Raw genomic sequence first — 22694 nt, 5'->3', positions numbered from 1 at the left:
CTGAAAAAGCCCTTTAGCCATCCTGTGAATGGTGAAAAAAACGTGGAAAACAATAAAAAATGCAATTAATGAAGTCCATATGGATCACCTGACCACTGCAGCACAATGAAATGCTGTGTATGTCTGTGTAAGCTCTTCTATGCGGATCTGTCCCTCCATCTGCAGAAATATCATTGCATTAAATGTGATCAAACATATAACTGGCTTCCTGGCCTGTGAAATTTAATACTGCATCTTTATAAATCATGAATCAATACGTCGTGAAGTAACTCCTCGTGAATTACTTCTCTAAGTGAATATACTGCAATACAACCCTGGGTCAACCTTTAAAAGTCATGTTAGAGATAGTGAAAACACTGGGAAGGAATTTAATATTGGTGCACGCTGAGACAACTACCAATTTCTGTGGCTATGGAAGAGCAACAACAAGATGGTCCAAGGACAAAGATATTTTCTGTTATAAACTAGACAGGCAACGCCTGCTTCCACTAAATCTTTTTCTTTCACGCCATCCCCTTTCTCACCTTTGACTTTGCACTCGGGAGAAGAACGCATTGATCACTTCTATCTTCTCATTAATGCTGTAGCTATGTCAGACTTTTTTTTCTTATTTATTAATGGATCATCTGAAAGCATTTCATTGCTTAATTACGAATAACAAGGAAAATCTAATCATTATTTATCCAACTCAAAGAGATACAACCTTATGATCAACCCAAGCTCTTTTTTCTTGAAAGAAGAACGAGGCACTTAGCAGCTTTACATTTATCTATTTAAAGAAGGCTGACATTTATGCACTCTCCATAAGAGAATGCTCTACTCGACTGTGTATCTTTTTCTCAAATCACCAAGGAAAATCTTCCCGAGGGAACTGATTATCTCTTTTTCGGTTTTAAAATGTGAGGTAACTTTGATAAGCAATTAAAGATTTTCTGTTGTCTCCTCTCTGGCTTTGTTTTATGCCTTTCAAGTCAGTATTTTTGGATCAAATCCGCATAAACACTGCATAACACAATGTTAGAGCAGCGGTTATTGCCCCCTCCAGCATCAATCTTCTCTCAGATGTGTGAAACCCTCTGTTTGTAGACTACTATACATCACAATAGCAGGGTTATCTTTATCAAATGATCATTATCAGCTCTCATGGAGGAGAAACAAAAAAAACAACATTTGTGTTGTTCCAAAAAAAGCTTTTCTTCCGCTGTTTTTTTCTGTCTGTGCACTTCAAAGGATGTGCTCCAACCAAATTTCCATAACTTTTTTCATTCGTAATCTGTTCCTAATGAGCGATGTATATCCAAACCATTTCTCTATCGCAGTCTCCTTGTTAGTCTGTTGCCAAATGTAGAAGGAAAAAGAGGAACAGGCAGGTTTTTCTCATGCTGAAATGGTCCAATTAATGGTGTCCAAACCAACACAGCCACACATGTCTACAGGCCCCAGCCTGTTTGACGCATACTACGTGCTCCTGGCTAACTATATGAGAAAAACAAATAATTATTCTACAATGTGTGCTGTGCCTCATTTTAGTTTTACTCAACTGACTGGGTGATGTAGACTAATATTTGATGCTCCAGGCAATGAATAAGAAGAGTCGTCAAAATCTGCAATACAATGCAAAAGACTTTAATAAATTTCAGAAGCGCACACATACATAAACAAAACATTTACAGTTTTCTGCACACCGGCAAATCAAATTCAATCACAAAGATCATGTAAGGTGCATATTGTACTTGACATTGAATAAAAGTGAGGTTGTCTGTCTCCCTTACAAGGACAAAAGCTCTCCCCCGTGTATGATTTTTTTTTTCCTTCCCCAAAAGATCAGGCAAATCTAACCATTACACAGTGCTAGGATGCTATGTATATTTCATTCTGTGGATCCTACGCAGTAGTGAATACATTTGATACCATAATTACATGAATATACCTCCTTCAACAACTGACAACTGGCATACAATTGAAAGCTTTAAAATAGACACAGTCTGTATAGCCGTGACTTATTAAGCCTGGGACCATATTAAAACGGATGTCTGTTCCGTAATTTCATTTAATTATATATAATCTCTCACAAGAGGGGAAATGGCCTGTGGTCCAGTCCATCTGTACATTTTAAATTGAATACACAGGCTATGTCTATTTTAAAGACTAATTCTATGGTTGTATCTAGGTGTATTTTATGCCTTACCTATCAAAGCAGTCTTTAGCTTACCAATTAACAGGACTATTGAACAACAATGCTGCTAACCCATCAAGCCATTTATTGGTGTATACTGTAGAAATGATTCTAGGCAGGACAAACTGTACCATAATGATTCTATAGGTGAAGAAACAATGGAAACAAAATGATTCTCTGAACAAAACGGCTCAGAAGTAGTAAGTGCACCAAAGTGGATTTTCTGTCAAATGTTGACAAATTGCTGTTTTTAAACCGATGCCTACATTTCTATTTCAGTTTGGTGTTTCAATGTTCTTTTTCTCAAAAAATGTATTTTGTCAATGTGAATAAGTGCATAAAGTCAAGTCATATATACTAAGTCCAACAACTCATTTTAAAGACTACCCGAGGATTATTCTTATTCTCACCGGTAAAATCACTTCCAAATTGAAAGCAAAACACAAAAGGTCAGGCTTAGTGGTCTTCAAATCTGCCCTACATAAACAGCTTTTGATTATAACCCCAGCAGTTAGTCCCTTGTGATTGTGGCTTAGCTCAAAGTATTAAACTTGTCCGAGCATTCGTCCCACTGTAATAACAGCGTGGCGATCGGTAGCACGGTTGTAAATCACAGCCAATGTGGGTCGTATTGTGAGGCTGTGCATATTTCTGTAAGGTTAGCCACCCTGGTCAATAACAAGGCTACCAGTGGCATTAAAAGTGGGACAGAAAGAGGCCAAGTTGACAGAAAAGGTACACTGTCAAGTGCGCTCAGTATTACTGTAAGCCTACAGGTTGTACACCTCGTAGCACGAATGCACTACAAGTGATTACTTCCATGAGCGAGCCCAGAGAGAGCAACGTCAAAAGACACAAAAATCTGAAAATAAAAAAATAAAATGGCCACCAGGCGGTTAGGAAAACAAAGCAAAGAATTGGAATCAATAAATATAAACACCATTAGCTCTGTGACATACATAAATATAAACATAATTTACAGATCTACTGACTGTATTTAACACCTATTTTACAGCGTGGGTGCTGGATAGGGACATTTTTCGAGGAGGGTTCCTGGCATACAGAATTCCCCTCACTGCCACAGGTAAGTAATAACATACGACTCAATAAAGCATTTCAAACTTCCAACAGATTCACAGGAGGAGCTTTGTCAAGTCTCAGCCCGGCAACATGAAGTGTCTCTCTTTCCGAGATTACCCCCCCCCTCGCCCGTCCCCTTCCAAGTTCAACGTTTCTCCCCATTGTATGTGGAGATGGGGTTTTGAGGCAGTAGAGAAGGTAAAGTACTTGTTTCTCCTCTTCAGTTATCTCCTTCCTTCTTTCCTCCCTCTGCCCTCTCCCCCTCTTTTCTCTCTTTGTCTCGCTTTAGGTAGTGGGAGCTAGAGATTGATTTTAATCCTGTGGGAGCGAGCTGTACCTGTGCCACAGAGTGTGCCATAGTGTGGTGGTTTCAGTGCCGTCTCCTGAAATATAGAGAGACAGACAGATATAGGGAGATTGTAGTTACAATATCATCGAGCTCTGCGCAGCCTAAGCTGTAGCCTTATCAGTGTGAGGCTACTCTGAATAAAAAAATCTCCAAAGAGAGTGGAGAAGATTAAAAAAAGCATTCTTCAAGGCACGACTGGCAATCAAGTCTTTATCTTGTCAGGTTTCCTTGAAGAATGCTACAAGTGTCACATGGTTGTGTGTTTTCTTGTACTTATCAGAGCATGCAGTCCAATTATCACTCCCAATTTGTCTTTTTGTCTCCCACCACACTTTTGCAGCACTCTTCATTCCCCACCAAAGAGCCATTTTGCTGAATTTAGACCCCCTCTTTCTTTCGGACCCTTGCCAGTGGGTCCTCTGATATGTACAGAATAAGACATGTTGCTGTTCCTAAAAACTTTAGCAACACATCTGCCAATATTTTAGCCAGGAAGAATCTGACCTGATAGCGCTTACATGAACAAGGCACAGTAATGCACAGATGTAATGACTCAACAGAAATAAATGAATTTAAAATAAATAAATTAAAAACAATGATATCAAAGTAAGACAAAGCCACGATCAGTAGAGGAGATGTAATACTGGGATCCAATTTGATTTACAAGACGAGTTAGCCTTTTAAAATCATGGCTTCTACCCCCAGCAATGCAGCCATTGTGAGTCAGCACAAGCGCCATGTCATCGGAGACACGGCGGCTAGTGTGAAGGGCCCATCATATCTTCGCCCCCACACGTAGGCAAATAATATGTCCAATGCTGCCCTTGTGATCCAATCCTTTTCATAACCTCAACACTTATGGTCTAAGGTCTGCGTGTGTGTGATTCTACAAAAACACCAACATCAGTTTCTCTTACATTGAGTCACAGCAGGAGGTTTGTTAAGCGGTGACCCCACGCGTGCCCAGAATTATGGGCCAAACAAAAGAATGTATTAGCCTTTTTATGCCGTGCAAATTCATGGGGATGTCTGAGATCACTTAGGCACTCATTTGATCTGCCTCCGCTTAAGCAAATGCACTCAAAAGAGCTCCTGATCACTGGAGGCAGATTGACCTCTAATATCATGGGGTTAAGGGTTCAAAGAAAACGATGAGGTGCGTAAAAATGGAGCAGAGTGGTGACGGGAGGGAGGAAGTTTTGCATTTGCAAATACAGCTCTCACTGAACGATGAAGCCATATGGTAACACAAAGCTGTGGTCTCTGAAGTATTTTAACAAGCTTTACTCTTCATCAGTTACATCTGTAAAGTCCCTGAAAACATTTTGGTGACCTTCAACCATAATCATCTCCTCCTTTGTGCCCTCCACATCGCTATTCCATGGGAAGGCTTTTTGTCTTGGCTTTATTTTCAGCTGCCTAAGGTGCATGGGAGGCTGTGGGGCAAAAATATATCACCGTGAATGGCCTAAAGCACCATCTGGCACAATGAACGAAAAGTAAAACACAAAGACCTCAGAGATCTTTAGTTTTGGGCTTCTGGTACTACTTTTAGGGTCAAAGAGAGACTGAATCGCTGGCATTGACGGACCATGTGGGTTCAGTGAGATTATTCTGTCAGAAATAATCTCTAAAAATCTAAAACAAATAAGATCACCTCAGATAAAGGCACCAACTACGCCTTTTGAAGGAAAGAAGTGTTGTTCTTTAAATGTGAATTTACTCTAAAGGAGCAGAAAGTCAAGCAGCAATTAAATTCTAATAGCTTTGACAGACGGGACAGCTTGTCATGTATTGTTACATCCCTTTGAATCCTGAGAACGTGAGTCACCCACAGATGTGGCATCGCTGATAATCTTAAAGGTTGGCTGCCTTTTTTCTTCTTATCCACCTCATTCGAAACCTAATTACAGTGATTTTAATCATACTGTACTACGAGTGATTAACCCTTTAGTGCATTTAATTAACCTTTGCAGCCACTGATTCTCATCAGGCAAGGTTTCATGCTATTCTTTTTTTTCTCCATGACACAGGCTTTAAATAAGCACAGTTAAAACTAGTGGGAAATCTAATGTCTAAAGTGGGAGGCCTGACTTTTCAATTGCTCTAGGGAACAAAAAAATAGATATATTTGGGTGCATGTGGCACTAAAATATGACAATTAATCCGACCTCTCTTTGAGAATTCTTGGAGAAGAGTATACAGTCCCTTAGAAATGCACAGATTCAAACAGGGCCTGGAGATTAAGATGTTTACTAATCATATATTCATTGATTTTTGAATTATTTCGACGGAAATACTCCACTCTGATCAGCAACAAGAGTGGAAATCAATTTAAGTTTTAATGCATAAAATTCATTATAGAAAATAATTCAGAATTGTAGAACGCATACTGAATATTTCGGGATATTTGAGGCCAGTCCCTACCAGTAAAAGGGGAAAATCATCCTGACAACTTGTCAGTGTGTCGTATAAACACATTATGAACGTAATCGTTGGTAGTATGGGCATGTAGCTGGCTTATGTATAAAAGTACCATGGCAGATCGTTTTTAACATGGATTTCAAATAAAAGGTGGATGAAGGGCATGACTATCAACTCTGTGTGGGTGTCTTCATAAATTACCCTAAGCACAATACTTCACAGGATCAACAGTCATTCATCAAAACTATGCCATAAAGACATTTGAATTCTTATAGGTGTTGCATAGAAGGGTACTGGGAGCCAAAAGACAGACATAAACCAAAGATCTGAAGACTGTGTGCAATACGACGCTAGACACAAAGAAAAGCAAGCACCTCATCTAACATAATCAATTATTGATGCAATATCATAAAATTGACCCAGAATTGGATGAATGGCAGTTGAGATAATTATGATCAAAACAGTAACAAAAATGAAATCCAATGCAACAACAACTACACCTTCACGAAATTATAAAAAAACAAATTCAAATGTTTGAAATTGGCAACAAATTCAACTCAACAATGATTGACATTGAGGAGAAACATGGTTAGAAACCTATCCGTATAAATAATTGCTACCACATGCACGGCTTTAATTCAATCCATTGCGCTTGTGATAGCAATCAAGTATCAACATGTACATACTCTGTATTTCACTGTATTAAGGAATAAATTATCTCTAACATAAACTACAACACATCACAGCAGCCATTACAGCCTCTCCTATGTGAGGTAAGTGAAACGATGTAAAGAATTTGTATCTACATATGCCGTTTATAACAATAATTGGGGGTCATTAAAGTAGAGTATTTATGGGCTGAATGCAACGTCTACGTAGCAGGCTTTTTATGGACTACTGCTCCCTTGGTGTTTAAGTATATTGGTCTCAAGGCTCTGCGTCACCTTGATCTCTGTGACCCCCTCCCCATGCCCCAAGAAGTGCTCAGTCTTTCCCACAGTGCTCTGCTCTGACTGTCAGCACGGAGGAAGGCCACCTTTCCTTAACTCTGATTTACATTTATTTCCCTCGCCGGCTTTTATGTATTGGGGCACTTCGCATTTGGCAGATATGTGTTACGGAATCATAAGCCCTTTGCTGTACCTCGGCATTGAAATAAGGATTTCCTCCCACAAAAACTTCCCTGGCAAAAACTAAGACAGCACCTAATATTTTAAGGACAGAATCAACAAGTTGGACTATTCATCACATTGTTTTGGGATGTCCAGATCCTTTTTTCTGTTTTGTACTATGACCATCAGAGTTTTTCCACTGCTATTTTTATTTGTTTTTTTGACGTGTTTAAACATGTGCATCAAGTAATATTAGCACACAGCATCATTCACCCCTGACCTCAAATACATCAGTAGAAAGTTCAATCATTGTCACCTAGCTCAGGCTCTTCTAAATCAGGGTAGACTGCCTCCAACTACTCAGACTGACGTTAAAATAGCTAGCCATTATAATAGCACTGGTGCCATTACTCAAGCTATTGAAGATGAAATTAACCTGCATATTTTTATAAATGATTATGCAATTATGAGTGCTTGTGAAGGAGGGTGAAAACATGAATTAATAACAGTAACGTGACAGGTTTCCTACATTAATTGTGACAAATTAGATTTTATTATTTTCATTTTTAAGTGCAAATGACATTCATGTAGACATGGTCATGGTCTGTATGGGAAAATTCCTGGGCTCCATGCTGCCACCCCCCCCCTTTCACATCACCTACCGTCGGACAGCAAGGGGAGTGTGAGTGGGGACCAGTGTGGGTGGATTTAAAAAGGAAGTCATGAATTACCTGTCGGGTGGTGATTTGCCCCGCAGTCTTGAATCCCCCCTGACAGCTGCACTCTGAGACACTGTATGGGTCGGAGCTAGTCGATGAGCACTTGGAGAGTGAGTCGCAGCCCACCACGAACGTGTTGTCCAAGGGGAGTTCCTGGATCACATGGTGTTTCTTTGGGGCCACTGGAGTCTCGGGTTTGATTTGAAATGTAGGCTGAGGGGACGCAGACTTGTAATGCTTGGCTAAATCTGGGCTGTCAGGTTTGAAGGTGGTGGGCGTTGTGGCCCAGTTGTACTTCCCCATGGTTTGCTCCTCTAACTCCACAGGGAGATCCAGTGTTCCATTAACATGCTCATGGGTGGGGTCGTCAGGCTTGGATTCATCTATGGTCACAAAGTTCAAGAGGAGGCTCTTGGGGGATCGCTTCTTTCTCTTCTTCTTTTTCTTGATCTGACGGTTGTCTTGGTTGGGTGACACCCACTCGCCACTCTGCTTGCCCTTCTGTACCACTTTGTGTCTTGGTGTCTGTCGGCAGCGGACCAGGGCAGTTACAAATATCACCAAGATGACAGTCATGGTTCCTGCTATGATTGCTATGACAACAATCACATATCCATTGGCTTGAGGTGTTACCTCACTGTCCCCTATGTTACGATCCAAAGGTGTCTCCATACTTTTTCGCAGCTGCTCTTGGATAAAGGTTGCATTTGACACAGTGTCATTGACAAACAAGTGGATAAGTGCGATGGCATGTAATGACTCAGGCTGACCCAGATCTTTGACTTTGACTATCAGCCTATGCAACCCTTGATCGGCTGTCACAATTTTCTCCTGCAGTGTTATGTTACCCGTTGTCTTGTCGATGGCAAAGAGACCTCGAGGGGAGACCCTAGATGTGATGATGATGCTGCTGATAATGCTGTACTGCAGCTCAGCATTCATACCTGTGTCATTGTCAATGGCGAACACTCTGGTGACCACAGCCCCAGGGTTGGTGGTGGTTCGCACTAGGTCATATGAGTAATTGGAGGATGGGATGACGAACACTGGGCGATTGTCGTTGACATCGACCACATTGATTGTGACCTTGGCGTAGGATGAGCTTGGAGGTTGCCCTCCATCAACTGCCTTAACCATAAATGTGTAGGAGCTTTGCTGCTCCCTATCAAAGGTGATGTTGGGTTTAATCACACCGGTTTGGGGGTCGATGATAAAATTATCTTTCCCGTTTAAAACAGACAGGGTTATAATCGCATTATCTCCCGCATCCGCGTCCGTCACTGTGATTAAGCCCACAGTCCCATAGAGAGGCAGGTTCTCGGGTACATAAAAGTTGTACTCTGGGTGTGTGAAAGCTGGGCTGTTGTCATTAAGGTCCTGGACGATTAGCTTGACAGTGACATTGCTCTGCAGGGACGTGGAGCCATTGTCCCTTGCTAAGATAGCGAATGAGTACCTCTCTTGCTTCTCTCTGTCCAGTCGTTTGCCAACGGAGAGAATTCCTGACCGTCTGTCTATGTTAAACCCGTCGGGTGCATCAGGGCCAAGAGTATAAATAATCTCAGCATTATGTCCGCTGTCTGCATCAGTGGCGCTGATTTTTATTAACTGTGTAGAGGGGTCATTGTTCTCCGGTATGGAAAGTTGGATTTCCGGCTGGGGGAAGATGGGTGCATTGTCGTTCTCATCCTTGATTTTAATTAAAACCATAGCTGAAGTGTTCAAAGGAGGCGTCCCCCTATCCGAGGCCACTATCTTAATTGCATATTCTCGAGTCGTCTCATAATCTAAGGGGGCAGCTGTTTCTAGTAAAAATTGGTCGTTAAAGACAGGCTTCAATCGAAAAGGAACATCATGGTCGGTGTAGCAAGCCACTTTACCATACAGATCTGCATCCTTGTCAGTTACAGTGATGAGAGCTATTTTGGTGTTGAGGGGAGCGTTCTCCGACAGCAGAACCGTCCCATTAACCAGGTTGATAATGTAGCGAGTGTCTATGGAGGGAACATTGTCATTAACGTCTGTTACATTAACAATCACCGTGGCTCTGGAGGGGGTGGAGCTGCCATCACTGGCAAGGACAATGAGTTTGTGAACAGGAGTTACCTCCCTGTCCAGCGGCTGCTTTACAGTGACCAACCCAGTAGAGCTGTCAATGACAAAGTGACGTTTGGTGGGGGCAGAGATCTGATTGCTGAAGGCAAAGTGGATCAGGGCGTTGGAACCCAGATCTGCGTCCGAAGCGTGGAGCTGAGCAACAGATGTCCCCATCGGGGCATTCTCTGGGACCGTGACCTCCAGCTCACTGTCCTTGAAGACGGGCCGGTTGTCATTGACATCGGAGATGGTTACTTGGAGGATGGCAGTGCTGGACTTGGGAGGGTTGCCACCATCCTCAACCTTTATCTTCATCACAAAGGTGTCCTTCTGCTCGCGATCCAGGTTCTGCTGAACAATGAGCTGCGGCCACTTGTCCCCTTCAGGAGTCTCTATGATGTCTAAGCCAAACTCGCTGACACTCTGCAAAGGCAAGAAAACATTTTGTGTTATACTTTTTCTGATTAGTAACAATGAGTACTTACAAAAATCTACCAACATTGTTGACGATCCCTATAGTAATGTGTAATATATTCTGATGTAATATATTCTGAAGCCAAACAGCTGTCGGGGTATTTTTCTTAGGTTACACAGCTTTTTTGGGAACCCTTTTTGCGATCAGGCTTTTAGGCTCTAATGAATGTCAACAGAAAATGAATATAAACCCAGGACATTTTTCAACAATGCAGCTGGTTCTTGGCTCTGCACTGCTCATCTCAGTAGGGCCTCCATTAATCAAAAGCCTTTTCAAACATGCTAATCATTGGATTGTTTGACTAATTTCCCACCTACACGATACAATTTTTACAAATGTGACCAATCATTGTAGAAAATCAGGTCCCTCCATCCCTCCTTCTAACATTTGCTTGAAGGGACTGATTTACCTCCTTTCCACTAAAAAAAAACAAAAAAAGATTTCACGCTACCTTCCTATCTTGGGTCAAGTCAAAATAGAACGGGCAGCCTTTTACTTCATAACGGGAGAGAGAATGCTAGAAATGGAGACACAACACTGAGCTCCCCTTTAAAATAGACTGCATGACTAGATAACCAGAGATTAAGAGAAGGGAGTAAAAAACCCTGAATATCAGAAAGGCTTTTTGCTCAAGAAGGGCTACATCTAGGCAAAAGTAAAGCTGAAGAAAATTGAAAACAAATGCATAAGTAATCCCCATGAGAAACCCGGAGGAACTGGCACCGGCTGTTAAGAGTAATTGCCTTCCTCCCAAAAAACTAGCACTAACATTTACCATTTTAGATTGGGTATGGTATGGATCCATTATTTTTTTCAAATTACACAAGAGAGGAAGGAAAGGGAGGACGAAAGAGGGAGGAAGGGAGAGGGAGACAAGTGACAGAAAAGGAGCGAAAGGGAGAGAGAGCACGGGGAGGAAATAAGAAGATCAAGCCCATGAATGAGCTGCATGCACATTATGAAACAAAGAAGCTCTTTGAAGCTCATTCAGTCAGAAGTAGTTTCATGGTAAAACAAGAAAAAGCATCCTCTTTAAAGAGATAAGCTTCATGCTGCACATAATGTTGGAAGAGATTACTCTGTCTAGCTACAGCTACCAAATGAGATTAAGATATATGCATTTGCCTCGTTCAAGGAAGTAACATTTTAACCAAATTGTGAGTCTTCAGTAGGTTTTAAAATCTCGAGCCGTACTGGTGTTGCTGCCGATTCAAGAACACATGCAGCTGAAGCATGTAAATGATTATTACTTTTAAAAACTGCTGGCCAAGGGGACTGTTGTCAACATGTCAGTGATTGACAGAACTACTTAAAGCAGTAAGCACTGCAGCAGTGATCTTTCAGACCCTATTCTGTGATCTTTCCGGCAAGCAAGAGTCATTTTGTGATACGCAGCGTATGCAATATGTGTGCTAATGTCGAGAAACTCTTTCATGGATGGACTGTGCTACATGTTCATATTCTATGCAGAACTATTTCTGCCTCCACCAAATGGTCCAAGACATTGTGGGGGGGTCTATTGCTAAGGACTACTCCATCCACAGAGTTCCTCAATCCCCAGTTATAGTGCACACATGCGGCACAGAATCTTAGTATCTAATGCACTGATATTTGACAAAGCCTGACTTAATATTAGGATGTTGAGTTAGAATGTGTCAAAGGGAATGCTGCACAATGATTTATGAGCCAGCATTTCCTCTATGCTTTTGTCTTGGTTTCACACAATTTTACAAGTGATAAGGCAGCACTCAGTGCATTTCAATAAGTTGAAGGGAGCTATCTTTTAGGGTGTGCATCCTCCTGAATGCAAAATTAGCCTGGTGGATTGTGATAAGATCTAGGGCAGGCTAAGAAAAGGCCAAATACTAGCATGAATCACTCACTGGAAACCCAGAGGCAGAGCGAGAAAGACGCAACTCTTTAAACAGATAAGTATGCCCATTATACACCTTTCTCTCCCTCCACACATGCACTTTACAGGTACATGTCTTCTTGAACTTTGACGACTTGCCATTCATTCCAGATTACCGGTTTTAGGGGCGATCAGTGAGGGCTCATGGCGATGTACATGTGGTAAGCGTATGGTGCCCTATCTTTCCACAGATAGCTCATTTAAATGAAGGGATACTGATAGAAGCAGCGGTGGCTGATGAAGAGGGAAGGATGACACCAAACACTGTTTTGGAGACAGCGACTGATCAGAGGATGCATCGTTCAGTCAAGTTGATGACCTTATTAAAACTAAGAGGAGACTGAGATTGGGCTGTGAATATATCAGGAGGACTCGAGTCACGGTGATGCCCATGGAAAGGGCTAACTGGGGGAGGCTATTCATCACATGCTATTGCACCTCTTTATAATGCTGATGGAGACTCACACACTCTCCGTCTCTTGCTCTCATTCCTGCCTCATTCCTTCCCTCCATCCCTCATCCACTTTTCAAAAAAATGGGAATTGTTTTTCTCTATTCGTTAACCCTTAGAAGAGGATAATGTGTCAAAATAGGATGCTAATGAAAACTGGAAAAGCTTGACAGTGAGCTCTCTTCCCCTAAAACCTATTCACTGCCTATAGGCAGCATGCAATGCACTAATCACATTTTTCCTGCTATTTGGGAAGGGAGCTTGAATAAATTCTGCATCTTCAAATGCAAAGTTAGCATCAGTTTAGGAATGAAATTATTCAAGCTAAGACGGAGTGCCGGCAAAAAGACCACTTCATTTACCCATAAATCTGAGGTGTATTTCAGAAAGAAATGTTGCAAGGGGAAATCTAGGTAGGTGGCAAAAGGTTAAAGCCAAAATCCCTCCAGATTGCCCAACCGAAATGCTCACACACACTTCATCATACAATTCATCAGCATAACATGGCTCAACATGTAATTACTTGAACGTGACACCCACCCGTCTGTCTGAAGATGCAGACAAAGGTTCAACTTTGATTCATGTGGTGTGTTTTTCTTCTCACTTATAAACCACTGGAATAAGGAGAGAGGCCAATGTGTGTGAACAGTTTCATGCAAAGTCAAAAGCAGAATCTCCTTTCGTCTTTAGTATGTTTCCATGTTGGCCCCCGAGTGATCCTGTGAATACGTAAAGTGATCTAATCTGCTTTCATGGGAGATCCTTCCTTCATCCATGTGATTGTTAACTCTGACCTTGACCATTTCTTGGGACGCCTTCTCTGCAGCTCTGATGGCGTAGCACACCACCACACAGTACAAGGGTGGTGGACCCTTGAGTTTGGCTCCCTGTGCTACACAATGGTAGCAATTTCAGCACCGTGCCTTGCACAACACAAGGAAACTGGGCAAACTTCATTCCGAGGGAGCTTCTGAGACAAATCTCACAGGACCATACAAAGATAGTCCAAGGGTGGCTTAGCGGCCAAAGCTATTCTAGGAAATGCTTGCACATTCCTTCCTCACTAAACCCTTGGCTTTCTACTGCTCTTCTGAAGTAACAGATAACAAAGGTTGAACATGTTTCTGGTTAAGGCTTTTCCCTGTGTTTTACTCGTATGGAACCTGGAATAAAAGGAAATGAATCTTGAGTACAATGGGAGTATAATGAGAAGAACTAAATCAGGAACACAGTGCCGAGGATGCTCTAAGAAAAATGTTCTGCATATGCAACCACGTTCTAGGCGAGGGTTTTAGGGAGCTTTATATTGTGAAAAGGGTAAAGAAAATGATTGCAGATGATCGTCCTAATGAGCGGAGCATTTGGTTGGTGATTTTCCAGGCATGAACAATTCACGACATTGCACTGGAGAGGCCTTGGCAGTAGACCTAAAAATGTGAATTGGTATTCAAGGCAGACACGGAGAGGGACAATTCTGTTGATTCCAACCCAGTACAAACTTTATCTGAGAATCTAAGATGGACAAGTCATTTCTGTTTTACACCGTGCCCTCAAAATCCACTAACCTTTCTTTATTTTTCATGTTTAGGTTTTCCTCCAGAGTGCTTGCATCTCCCCCTTTAATTACACTTCATTTGAAAGAGCTCATGTCATCTCCGATATCCATCTATCCACAGAGCATAGAGTGTTGTCTAGACCACAATGAAGAGTGCATGATATCATCCTACATTTCTGGTTTTAAGGCTGACTCCATTAGGCGACATAGGAAATGCATTGTAGTTTAAAAGAAGCATTAAATGGATGAAGACGAAAGGATTTTCCTAGTTCTACTTCATGAGACATCTATTTACATTATACATTATTATCCTTCTCACATATCTACTTAGCTCAGCACATGTAACCTATTGTTGGAAATTGAACATGCACTATATGCTTTGTGTGCACTTTCTAATTCCTGTTCTCAGATATTACCGAACATGGTGAGAACTTTTCCTTCGTCTTCCATCATTTTGAAATATATAATAGATTTTAACTATTAAGTTATAAAAGATAAAAGATAAGCCTTATGATATACAGTATTCTACTTCATGAAAAAGTATGTCATATATTCTACAAATTAAAATGAATTTCCAATTTGAAAAATGCACTAAAGCTCTACAAGAGCAATATAGCAGGTTTACAGGAGGAGCTTTTAGAGAGAATCTGAATCGTGTTACATGCAAAATATATGGTAAGAAAAATGAAGACAGTAAATATCGTAAGGACTTAATGATCAAAAAAAACAATCAGACCATTGGCATACTGCAGGCATAGCAGTATGTTTGAATTATTCAACAATATGTGTTGAATTCAATCAGTTATTCTGCTTGCCTTTCATAACGTCATTTGAAAAGATATTTAATTTAATACTTTTGTTTTACGCTTTATCTCTTTTTAATAGTTTCTCTAAGACATTTAGCTGCACTGGTCTTTGATTTATTGCATGGAATTTATGTGAACTGGGATTTCTAAAATGCCTATTTAAGAGTCACACAAAGTTTGTTTTCTCTTAAGTTCATGTTGTAAATCCTGTAACTTTGTGCTGTAGCATTAGTCTTCAGGCCGGTATCCTTCACTATTAATATTGTTCAATCAATAATTATTGAATTAAATTAACATAAAGATCTTGAGATCGACTTAAGTAAGAAATCGAGTACATTTTTTACTATCCAATTACATCTGATAATTCAGTAAACAATTCAACCAGGATCTATAGGAGTCATGACTTCAATTTACTTACAGACTCTTGCAGTCCTAGTGTTAAATAAACAACATCAGCATTGATAAAGGAACCTGAAATCATAAATCTGATTTAGAAAACGTTTGCTTTTTCATAGACCCCCCCCCACACCCTGATATGTGACAATGATTAAGGTCACCCTGAAATATATTAAATACCTACTAATTTTCTTTTCTATGTGTGATAGATAAAATGGGTGTGAGCCTCACCTTGACCAGTTCATAGTGTTGGATCCCATTGATTCCCACATCAGGGTCAAATGCTGAGGGCACTGGGTATCGAGTGTTGATAGCTGTGTTCTCCGGGATGGAGATGTTTATTACAGTTGACTGGAAAAGGGGGGCGTTGTCATTTACATCCTCGATCAGGAAGCGGATCTTTACCAAACGGAAGATCTCGTCCGGCAGAACGGCCACCTCGATCTCATAGTAGCAGCGTTTGTCAGCGAAGACCCCTGAGCACAGCTTCTCCCGGTCGATTCTGTGATTGGTGGTAAAGATCTCCCCCGTGTTGGCCTCCACCCTCACCAAAGGCACGTCACCTGTCTTGTACACAGGCTTGAACTGCAGCGGTGAGGATAACCTGATGTTGGGGTCAAGGTTGAGGTCCAGGTCCTTGCGCAGGTTCCCGATGCGAACGTTCTCCGGCTGCTCCTCCTTCACCGTGTAGTCCCTCTCCTGGGCCTGACATAGCACGGCCACACAGGTGAGCAAGACCACCAGCACATGGGCCTGACTTGCTAAGTCCATACTCAAGAGTGGATGGGAGCTTTGCTTCTCCAGAAGCCAATTCTGCCACGAGAGAGGTGAGAAGCAGAGAGAGAAGAAAAAAAAAAGAAGAGAGAAAGAGAGAACACACAATGTCAGTGCACAAATGGCATTCTAGTTCTCGGGTAATTAGTAGTATTTCCCCATATGGAGAGTTTTCAACTTGACCTGTTCATCCTAACTGGTTACGACTGCACATCCTTTGTATGTCTTTCAGAGCAAATTAACGACGGCTTTACACAATTAACCTTTCATGGCATCCTTTCAGCAAGCGGACACGTAAAGGTTAGTAGTTCACATATTCCATCCATCCATTTCAATGCTGTGGTTAAACAATATTTTTATTGAGAAGTATCATAGCCCCGGAGTCCTGATTTGTGATGGGCTTTGAAAGCTTGCTCACACAAAACAATGGAATGAAGCGAAAACCTTAACTCATATCTGAGTCAATGTCAGTCAATATGCCGCATCGATGTCTTCATAAACAGCACCCCACATCCAGACTTGAGCTTATTTGGAAGCATGCCCCCAGACACACACCCACACTTGCAATATTAGCACTTGATAACAGCTATTAATGGGAAACCTCAATTGCTCTGAATGCAAAAAATCAAGCTCTCCAACATTTTATGAACACCCATGTGGGAACATACACAGACTGATAAGAGCGCTGTTTAGAGTATCTGCCGTGGAAGGAGACAACATTGTGTTATTTACCCAGTGTGCCGGCATCAGTGACATTAGTGAAATTGAGTGATAACGTCATTACATCGTTAGAAATGTTTTTTTCCTAAATCAAATGTGAACAGCCTTCAGTCTACTGAGCTGAACGATGCCTATGTAATTGTTTACCATCACTGAACAGTATTTATTAATGCATCTAATTTTCGGTTGCCACTTTATTTCATGCCGTTATTCTACAGAATCTGTACCTGTTTTATATCTCCAAATGCTCGCCAAAGGGCAAGAACCCCATTTGCCAAAACCCAAGTAGGTCATTGGAAGATGATGAAGGAGTCATGCTCTGCAATGCCTTTCTGCCAGTATATGCTAGTATGAAATATTGACAACCTTTCACCAGTTAGTGGCATATTTAATAAGTTATTACGGGACTGACTTCATGTAATTTCCTAGCTAACATTTGGATTTCTTCATTGATTTAATCGATTTGTGGGTAACTTTAATAAAAGAAAGAATGTCACAGATCTCAATACATTATTGGCCACACATGCTTTAATTGGCTTTTCGCATTACAGGGGTGGTAATAGAGTTTAATTATCAAAGTATATTCTTGTTAAGTGTTTTTTTCCGTAGAAATGTGTGTTCCAGCGCAATATATTTTACAACTAATATAATTTCATTGCTCATATCCCACTGTGTATTTAAGTCCACCAACCCCCTTGAGTGTTTATGTGTTTATCAACTGCATGATTCTCTTCAAGACATTGGTTTATATTCATACGGCAACTGCCTCAAAATCAACGTCCATTTTCTTTAAAGTATGAAAAAAAATCTATGACAGCCATCATAGAAACGATGCTGAAAATGCATACATACCCACATTAACAGGGGACCACCAACAGCTCTTTGGGAATCATAATATTTTATACTCCGTGAAACTCCCATCCATTTACATGACTCAAACAATAGCCTAGGGAAAAGGTATGACTACCTAAACTACACTACAGGGGTCTTCTAAATTGCCACGGCAACAGCATTCTTAGCCATTGAAGCTCCGGTCCTACACACAAAGGGGAATTGATTAAAAATAAGAATTTAATTAAGCTGGTTTTGAATCAGCAACAATTGCGAGGCAGTCATGCAGCTTGTAAAGACATATTTCCTTTCACACATTTCATAAAGCAGTCACATGAGACTCATTAAAGAACAGTAGAACATGAAAAAACATGGCTCTGACATTGATCAGTCTGAGGGTTATTAATTTTACACACATAGCACGAGCAGTGTTGTACTGTCATGTCAAAATGTTGATGGGATATATCCCATTAGTAACTGTGACTTCCTTTACTTTGAAGTGGGCATCTTTCTAAGAGTGAGAAGCAATTGCTTTACTCTGATGATCGTCGGGCAGTCCAAGGCTGAGCTCGCACAACGCATAATGAAGTTTAAATTACATCCCTAAATGGGATGTGATTCAGTAAAGTGGAAAAAAAGAAAGGATCAAAGCATGATCCAGATTTGACAATGATGTTTCAAAGGATGAAGAGTTTTGGAGAAGATGGAGTACAAACGTAGTAGCAAAAGAAACACCCTGGTAATGCTAATGGTATAGGAGATATACATGTACGCTATGTGTTGTAATGAATATAGGAGAAACATTTATAAAGCTATTTCTCTCGTTTTGATATTTTACTCACACAAGGCAAATGTTGCCCTTAAAACCCATTGCTGCCAAACTTGTTTGCCAAATACTCCTATTTTATTAATGCAGTTTTATTTTCTCGTACCCATGATTTTTCCAACATTTGCATGGCGTTTCACTTGTCACAACTCTTAATATGCTTGTCCATGAGGAATGGGCTGGTTGAGAGAAGGAATTGTGCTGGAAGGGGGCAAAAAGTACAAGGGAAGGAGAAAGAAATCCTAGGTGTCAGTCAGAGTGTCTCCTTTGCTTACATTTCACTGGTCTCCTGAAATGCTATTTTGAGCTCCAGACAGCAGGTTGAATCCAGCAGGCAAACTTAAGACTCCCTCTTGGGAGACGCACAGTGAAGAGGAGCAGGCCAACCCAGGATCACTTTACACAACAGCGTGATGGACAGACCTTCCTGAAGGTAGCAGTAAGAGGGGAGACGTACATTGTCAGCCCCCACCTTCACCCCTAAAGATACCCTCAACTGGAAACTTTCTGTGTATTTAGTCGGAGGTTGGGAACCAAGACATTTGGAGTGATTTAACTGTCAAAGGGAGGTTTTCACCACTGTTGTATCTATCAATGCTGCCTTTGGATCCAAAGAGATTTTCAAAAGAGGGCGTTGGCAGGACTATTACTTTTGATTGTCTTGGGCTTTTTCTCTTTTAACAGCTTTAAGGTTCGCTGACAGCCTGACAGACCAGGTTTCTGTCAAGATCAGTCAGTTATTTTTCAGTCCACGCAGCAAGAACAATTCTCTTTACATGGTGGAGGAATAAAAGTTGTTTTCTCTTGGGAAATGTCAGCAACGACTATATTACTTGAGTTGTATTGGGAAGTGAGAAAGTGCAATAAAATGATGCGTGACTTAAAATTACCCCAATGACAATGTTAACACGAATGTTAATACTGAGAATGGATATATATCAGAGTTCAAATATCGCCGGGATTGCATATTGGAAAAAGCTGATAAATAGAAACGTTGACGCATTATTTGTCACGCAATATTTGCATACAGCCTGCCAATCATGTTATGCTGCATAACTCAGTGGCTTTTCATTTCCCAGTCTTTTTTCATATAGACCTGGATAATTAATAGTTAGGTAATATTTCTGACCCTTCTGCATTAGCAAAATGACGAACCAATTTACAGCGCTGTAATGATGGACCTCAAGGGGGCAGTCCATACATGCAATTGTAATCCTAATGCTAAATATAAGTTGGATCTTCTTGGTGTACATCATTTTTAATGTTTACTTGGCTTTAAAATCCATTATCTTTAATGAAAATGGGACACCATTTTAAATTATGGAACGTTAAATCGGAGAAACCATGCAATTAATTAAAACAAAGCACAACAAAAACTTGTGATTAACCTATTATGGAAATTGCTCAAAGAGAAATTACTTTTTTAATAATCCTGGAAAATAATTTTCATATATATTGATGTAGCCATATTTCAGGGGAAAATGGTGCTCAAGACATAACCGTGAATTTTAAAATATAGGATCAATTGTGGGAAGTCATTTTCAATACATATTACCCCTTATGGGAAGTAAAAAAAAAGACAGTTCAACTGCTATGATATCAGATGAGAGGATCCAAAACCTAAGATGGTTCTAAATGATAGAAAAACTCAAGTTTTCACATAAAGCATCTCTGGGATGCATTTCTGAGACAAAAAGTCAGTTTCTCTATTAACTCTATACAACACATGCAGTTTGCCGCCAAGAGATTGACCCCCAAAGGCATTACATCATTTTGTTGAATTTATCACACGCTTCAGAAGAATAACTTAAGATTTGTTTTTGACCGGTATACACCAGAATGCTTTAGATCGTGATGGATTTCTTTGTACCTTCTTTAAAATACAGACGTGCGTGTGCAAATGGTTTTATTGCAAATTTCCAATCAAACAATTACTTACAGCCTTACCTCCATTTACCCACTGACTCTTTTTCATACAAATGTCTCAGCTTAAAGCCCAAATAAACTGCTCACCTTGGGATAGTTCACATTAACATTTGATTTAATTCTCCAGCAAACCTAGAGCTCAGTTGGCCTTGTGGGACTCTTTAAAAACAGGCCCAGTAATAATCTATTGCGCACGGAGCCGGTGTGACCTATTAGGATCTCAAACAACCAGCTCAGCCACTTCATCTCGACGCCAACGGGGATTTACGTCGTGACAGTTTGAACTATTTACAGTGCAATGCATTACTGTATATTTACGAATTATATTCCTAGAGTGTGCGCGTGAACAGACTGAGCCCCCCTGAGGTGACGCGCTGTGACAGCTGGACCGCTTGACCAGGAGCGCCCCGTTACCGCGCACCCACGCACCGGGCTTTACGGCCAAGCTGCCGAGAAACACGCACCGACAAGTCCCCGCGGTTCAATGCACTTGGAAAGTAGGCCTATCTGTTTAGCGATCGGTGTGGATCACTCACAGTGCAACGAATCATCTCAGATTCTCCACTAAGCACCGTGTCCGTGGATACTTTCTGTTTAAAGCAGCCGCGCCGCGATGCGTTCTATCTATGGAAAAGCTTCTAGGAAAGAAAAAACCCCGCGGAACATCTAAACGACCCACCATCGAAACACAGGGGTTCATCAGAGTGCCGTGGACTAGCACTGCATTTACGGCCGGCTCATGCTGCTCATAGTGATTATAAATAGAATGCAGGTCCTCGTCGGTATTAAGACGTCCATTTGATTTTACACGGACCACACAGATTCGGCTGTTGGGCGCACTCCAGCTCCTCGGAACGCGCTCAGGATACGGACCAGCCATGTGCATTCACATGCGCACAGCCTACTTAAGTAAAAAGAGAGAAAAGGCATTTCGATCTCAGGACTTTCGAACAGTAAAGTCGAGATTGAGAGCAAATCTTACCTTTTTTTCCGCTCGGATATGATGAAAAATCAACCGTGAGTACCGCCGCGTGGAGACATCACTGATTTACAAAAAGAGAATTTAACTGAAGTGGGAGAGGATCCTCATCAGAAGTCTCAGCAAAACGCAATGCAAGTAGAAAAAATGTGTTATCCACTAAAAAAACTTATCCATGTGCTAAAAAAACGGTGGTCCTCGTGTGCACGAAAAAAAACCTTCACAGCGATCAACTTTGACTGAAACGGTCGCTGTAATTCCTCCTTGGATGTCTTGGACTCAAAATTCCACGGCCGACGATACGCGGCGATCCTGGCTTGTTCTACATTAACTTTGTAACCCTAGCCTACGTTTGCCTTGAAATTGCCAATTTTTTCTTCTTCTTTTCTAGCAGATCAAAAACACGCCGGCACCAAACTTGGCGTGTGTGCGTTAAATGTTTCTTGACCACCTCGTAAAACTTCAATCCAAGAGCGCAAAAAACAGAGTTCTGATGGAAAAACTGAAAGCGTAAACCTGTTTTTTTTTTACAACCACTTGTTTTGACTGATTCTAGGTTATGCACGCTCCCGAAATACTCTTGAAGGAGGGATGCAGAGAGCGCATCGCCCCCCCAACGGAGTTAGGATCAAAGTGTGCTTCAGCGCAGCATCATTTACAGGAGCTGGGATAGGCGGTTCACCGTATCTGTCTGCTAAGCTGTAGATGTCTCAGTAGTATTGTATGAACTCGGTTTCTCATTTCTGCCCACCTCTCTCTCTCCTTCTCTCGCTCTCCCTCCGACTGACATCACGGGGGGGAGGAGGAGCCAACTGCAGATTTAAGAGCCCTGGTCCCCTTAAAGCCGCACTGCGATGCAGAGCGTCTTGCATTGAGGTGGATTGCGCGGCCGTGTGTGGACCACAGATGCCTTCTGCTGTTCGCCGTAGCCACAGTGCTTCAGAAATCCGCCGGAAAGGAAGAGGGGGGCACTGTTCACTTTTATACCGAGCTCTGTTTCTGCTTTTCGTTTTCCAATTAGTTCTACTGTATCGTTGGCACCTCAGCATATAATGAGGTTCGGTTTCTTTTCAGACATTCCAAAGA

The 22694-nt window shown here is 41.3% G+C and overlaps 1 protein-coding gene across 2 annotated transcripts in view; it reads right to left on the bottom strand.

The window, feature by feature from the left end:
* Positions 1 to 22360, bottom strand: part of pcdh11 (protocadherin 11) — a 114064-nt gene extending 91704 nt beyond the window's left edge. Inside the window, exons 1-4 of one of the 2 annotated variants that reach the window (XM_040173625.2) lie at positions 21612 to 22360; positions 15784 to 16365; positions 7873 to 10380; positions 1613 to 3639 (exon numbers count right to left, since the gene is read on the bottom strand). In XM_040173625.2, the coding sequence (XP_040029559.1) occupies positions 3556 to 3639; positions 7873 to 10380; positions 15784 to 16323 (3132 nt within the window). In that variant the 5' untranslated portion in view covers positions 16324 to 16365; positions 21612 to 22360 and the 3' untranslated portion in view covers positions 1613 to 3555. Of the gene's footprint in view, positions 1 to 1612; positions 3640 to 7872; positions 10381 to 15783; positions 16366 to 21611 lie in introns of those variants that run through there. The other variant, XM_040173624.2, reaches the window with a different exon arrangement.
* Between the last annotated feature and the right edge of the window lie 334 nt (positions 22361 to 22694).

This window comes from Gasterosteus aculeatus, chromosome 4, assembly GCF_964276395.1.
Source record: "Gasterosteus aculeatus chromosome 4, fGasAcu3.hap1.1, whole genome shotgun sequence".
NCBI lineage: Eukaryota > Metazoa > Chordata > Actinopteri > Perciformes > Gasterosteidae > Gasterosteus > Gasterosteus aculeatus.
Note: the sequence above shows the minus strand (reverse complement) of the source record. Positions and strands in the feature narration are given on the sequence as shown.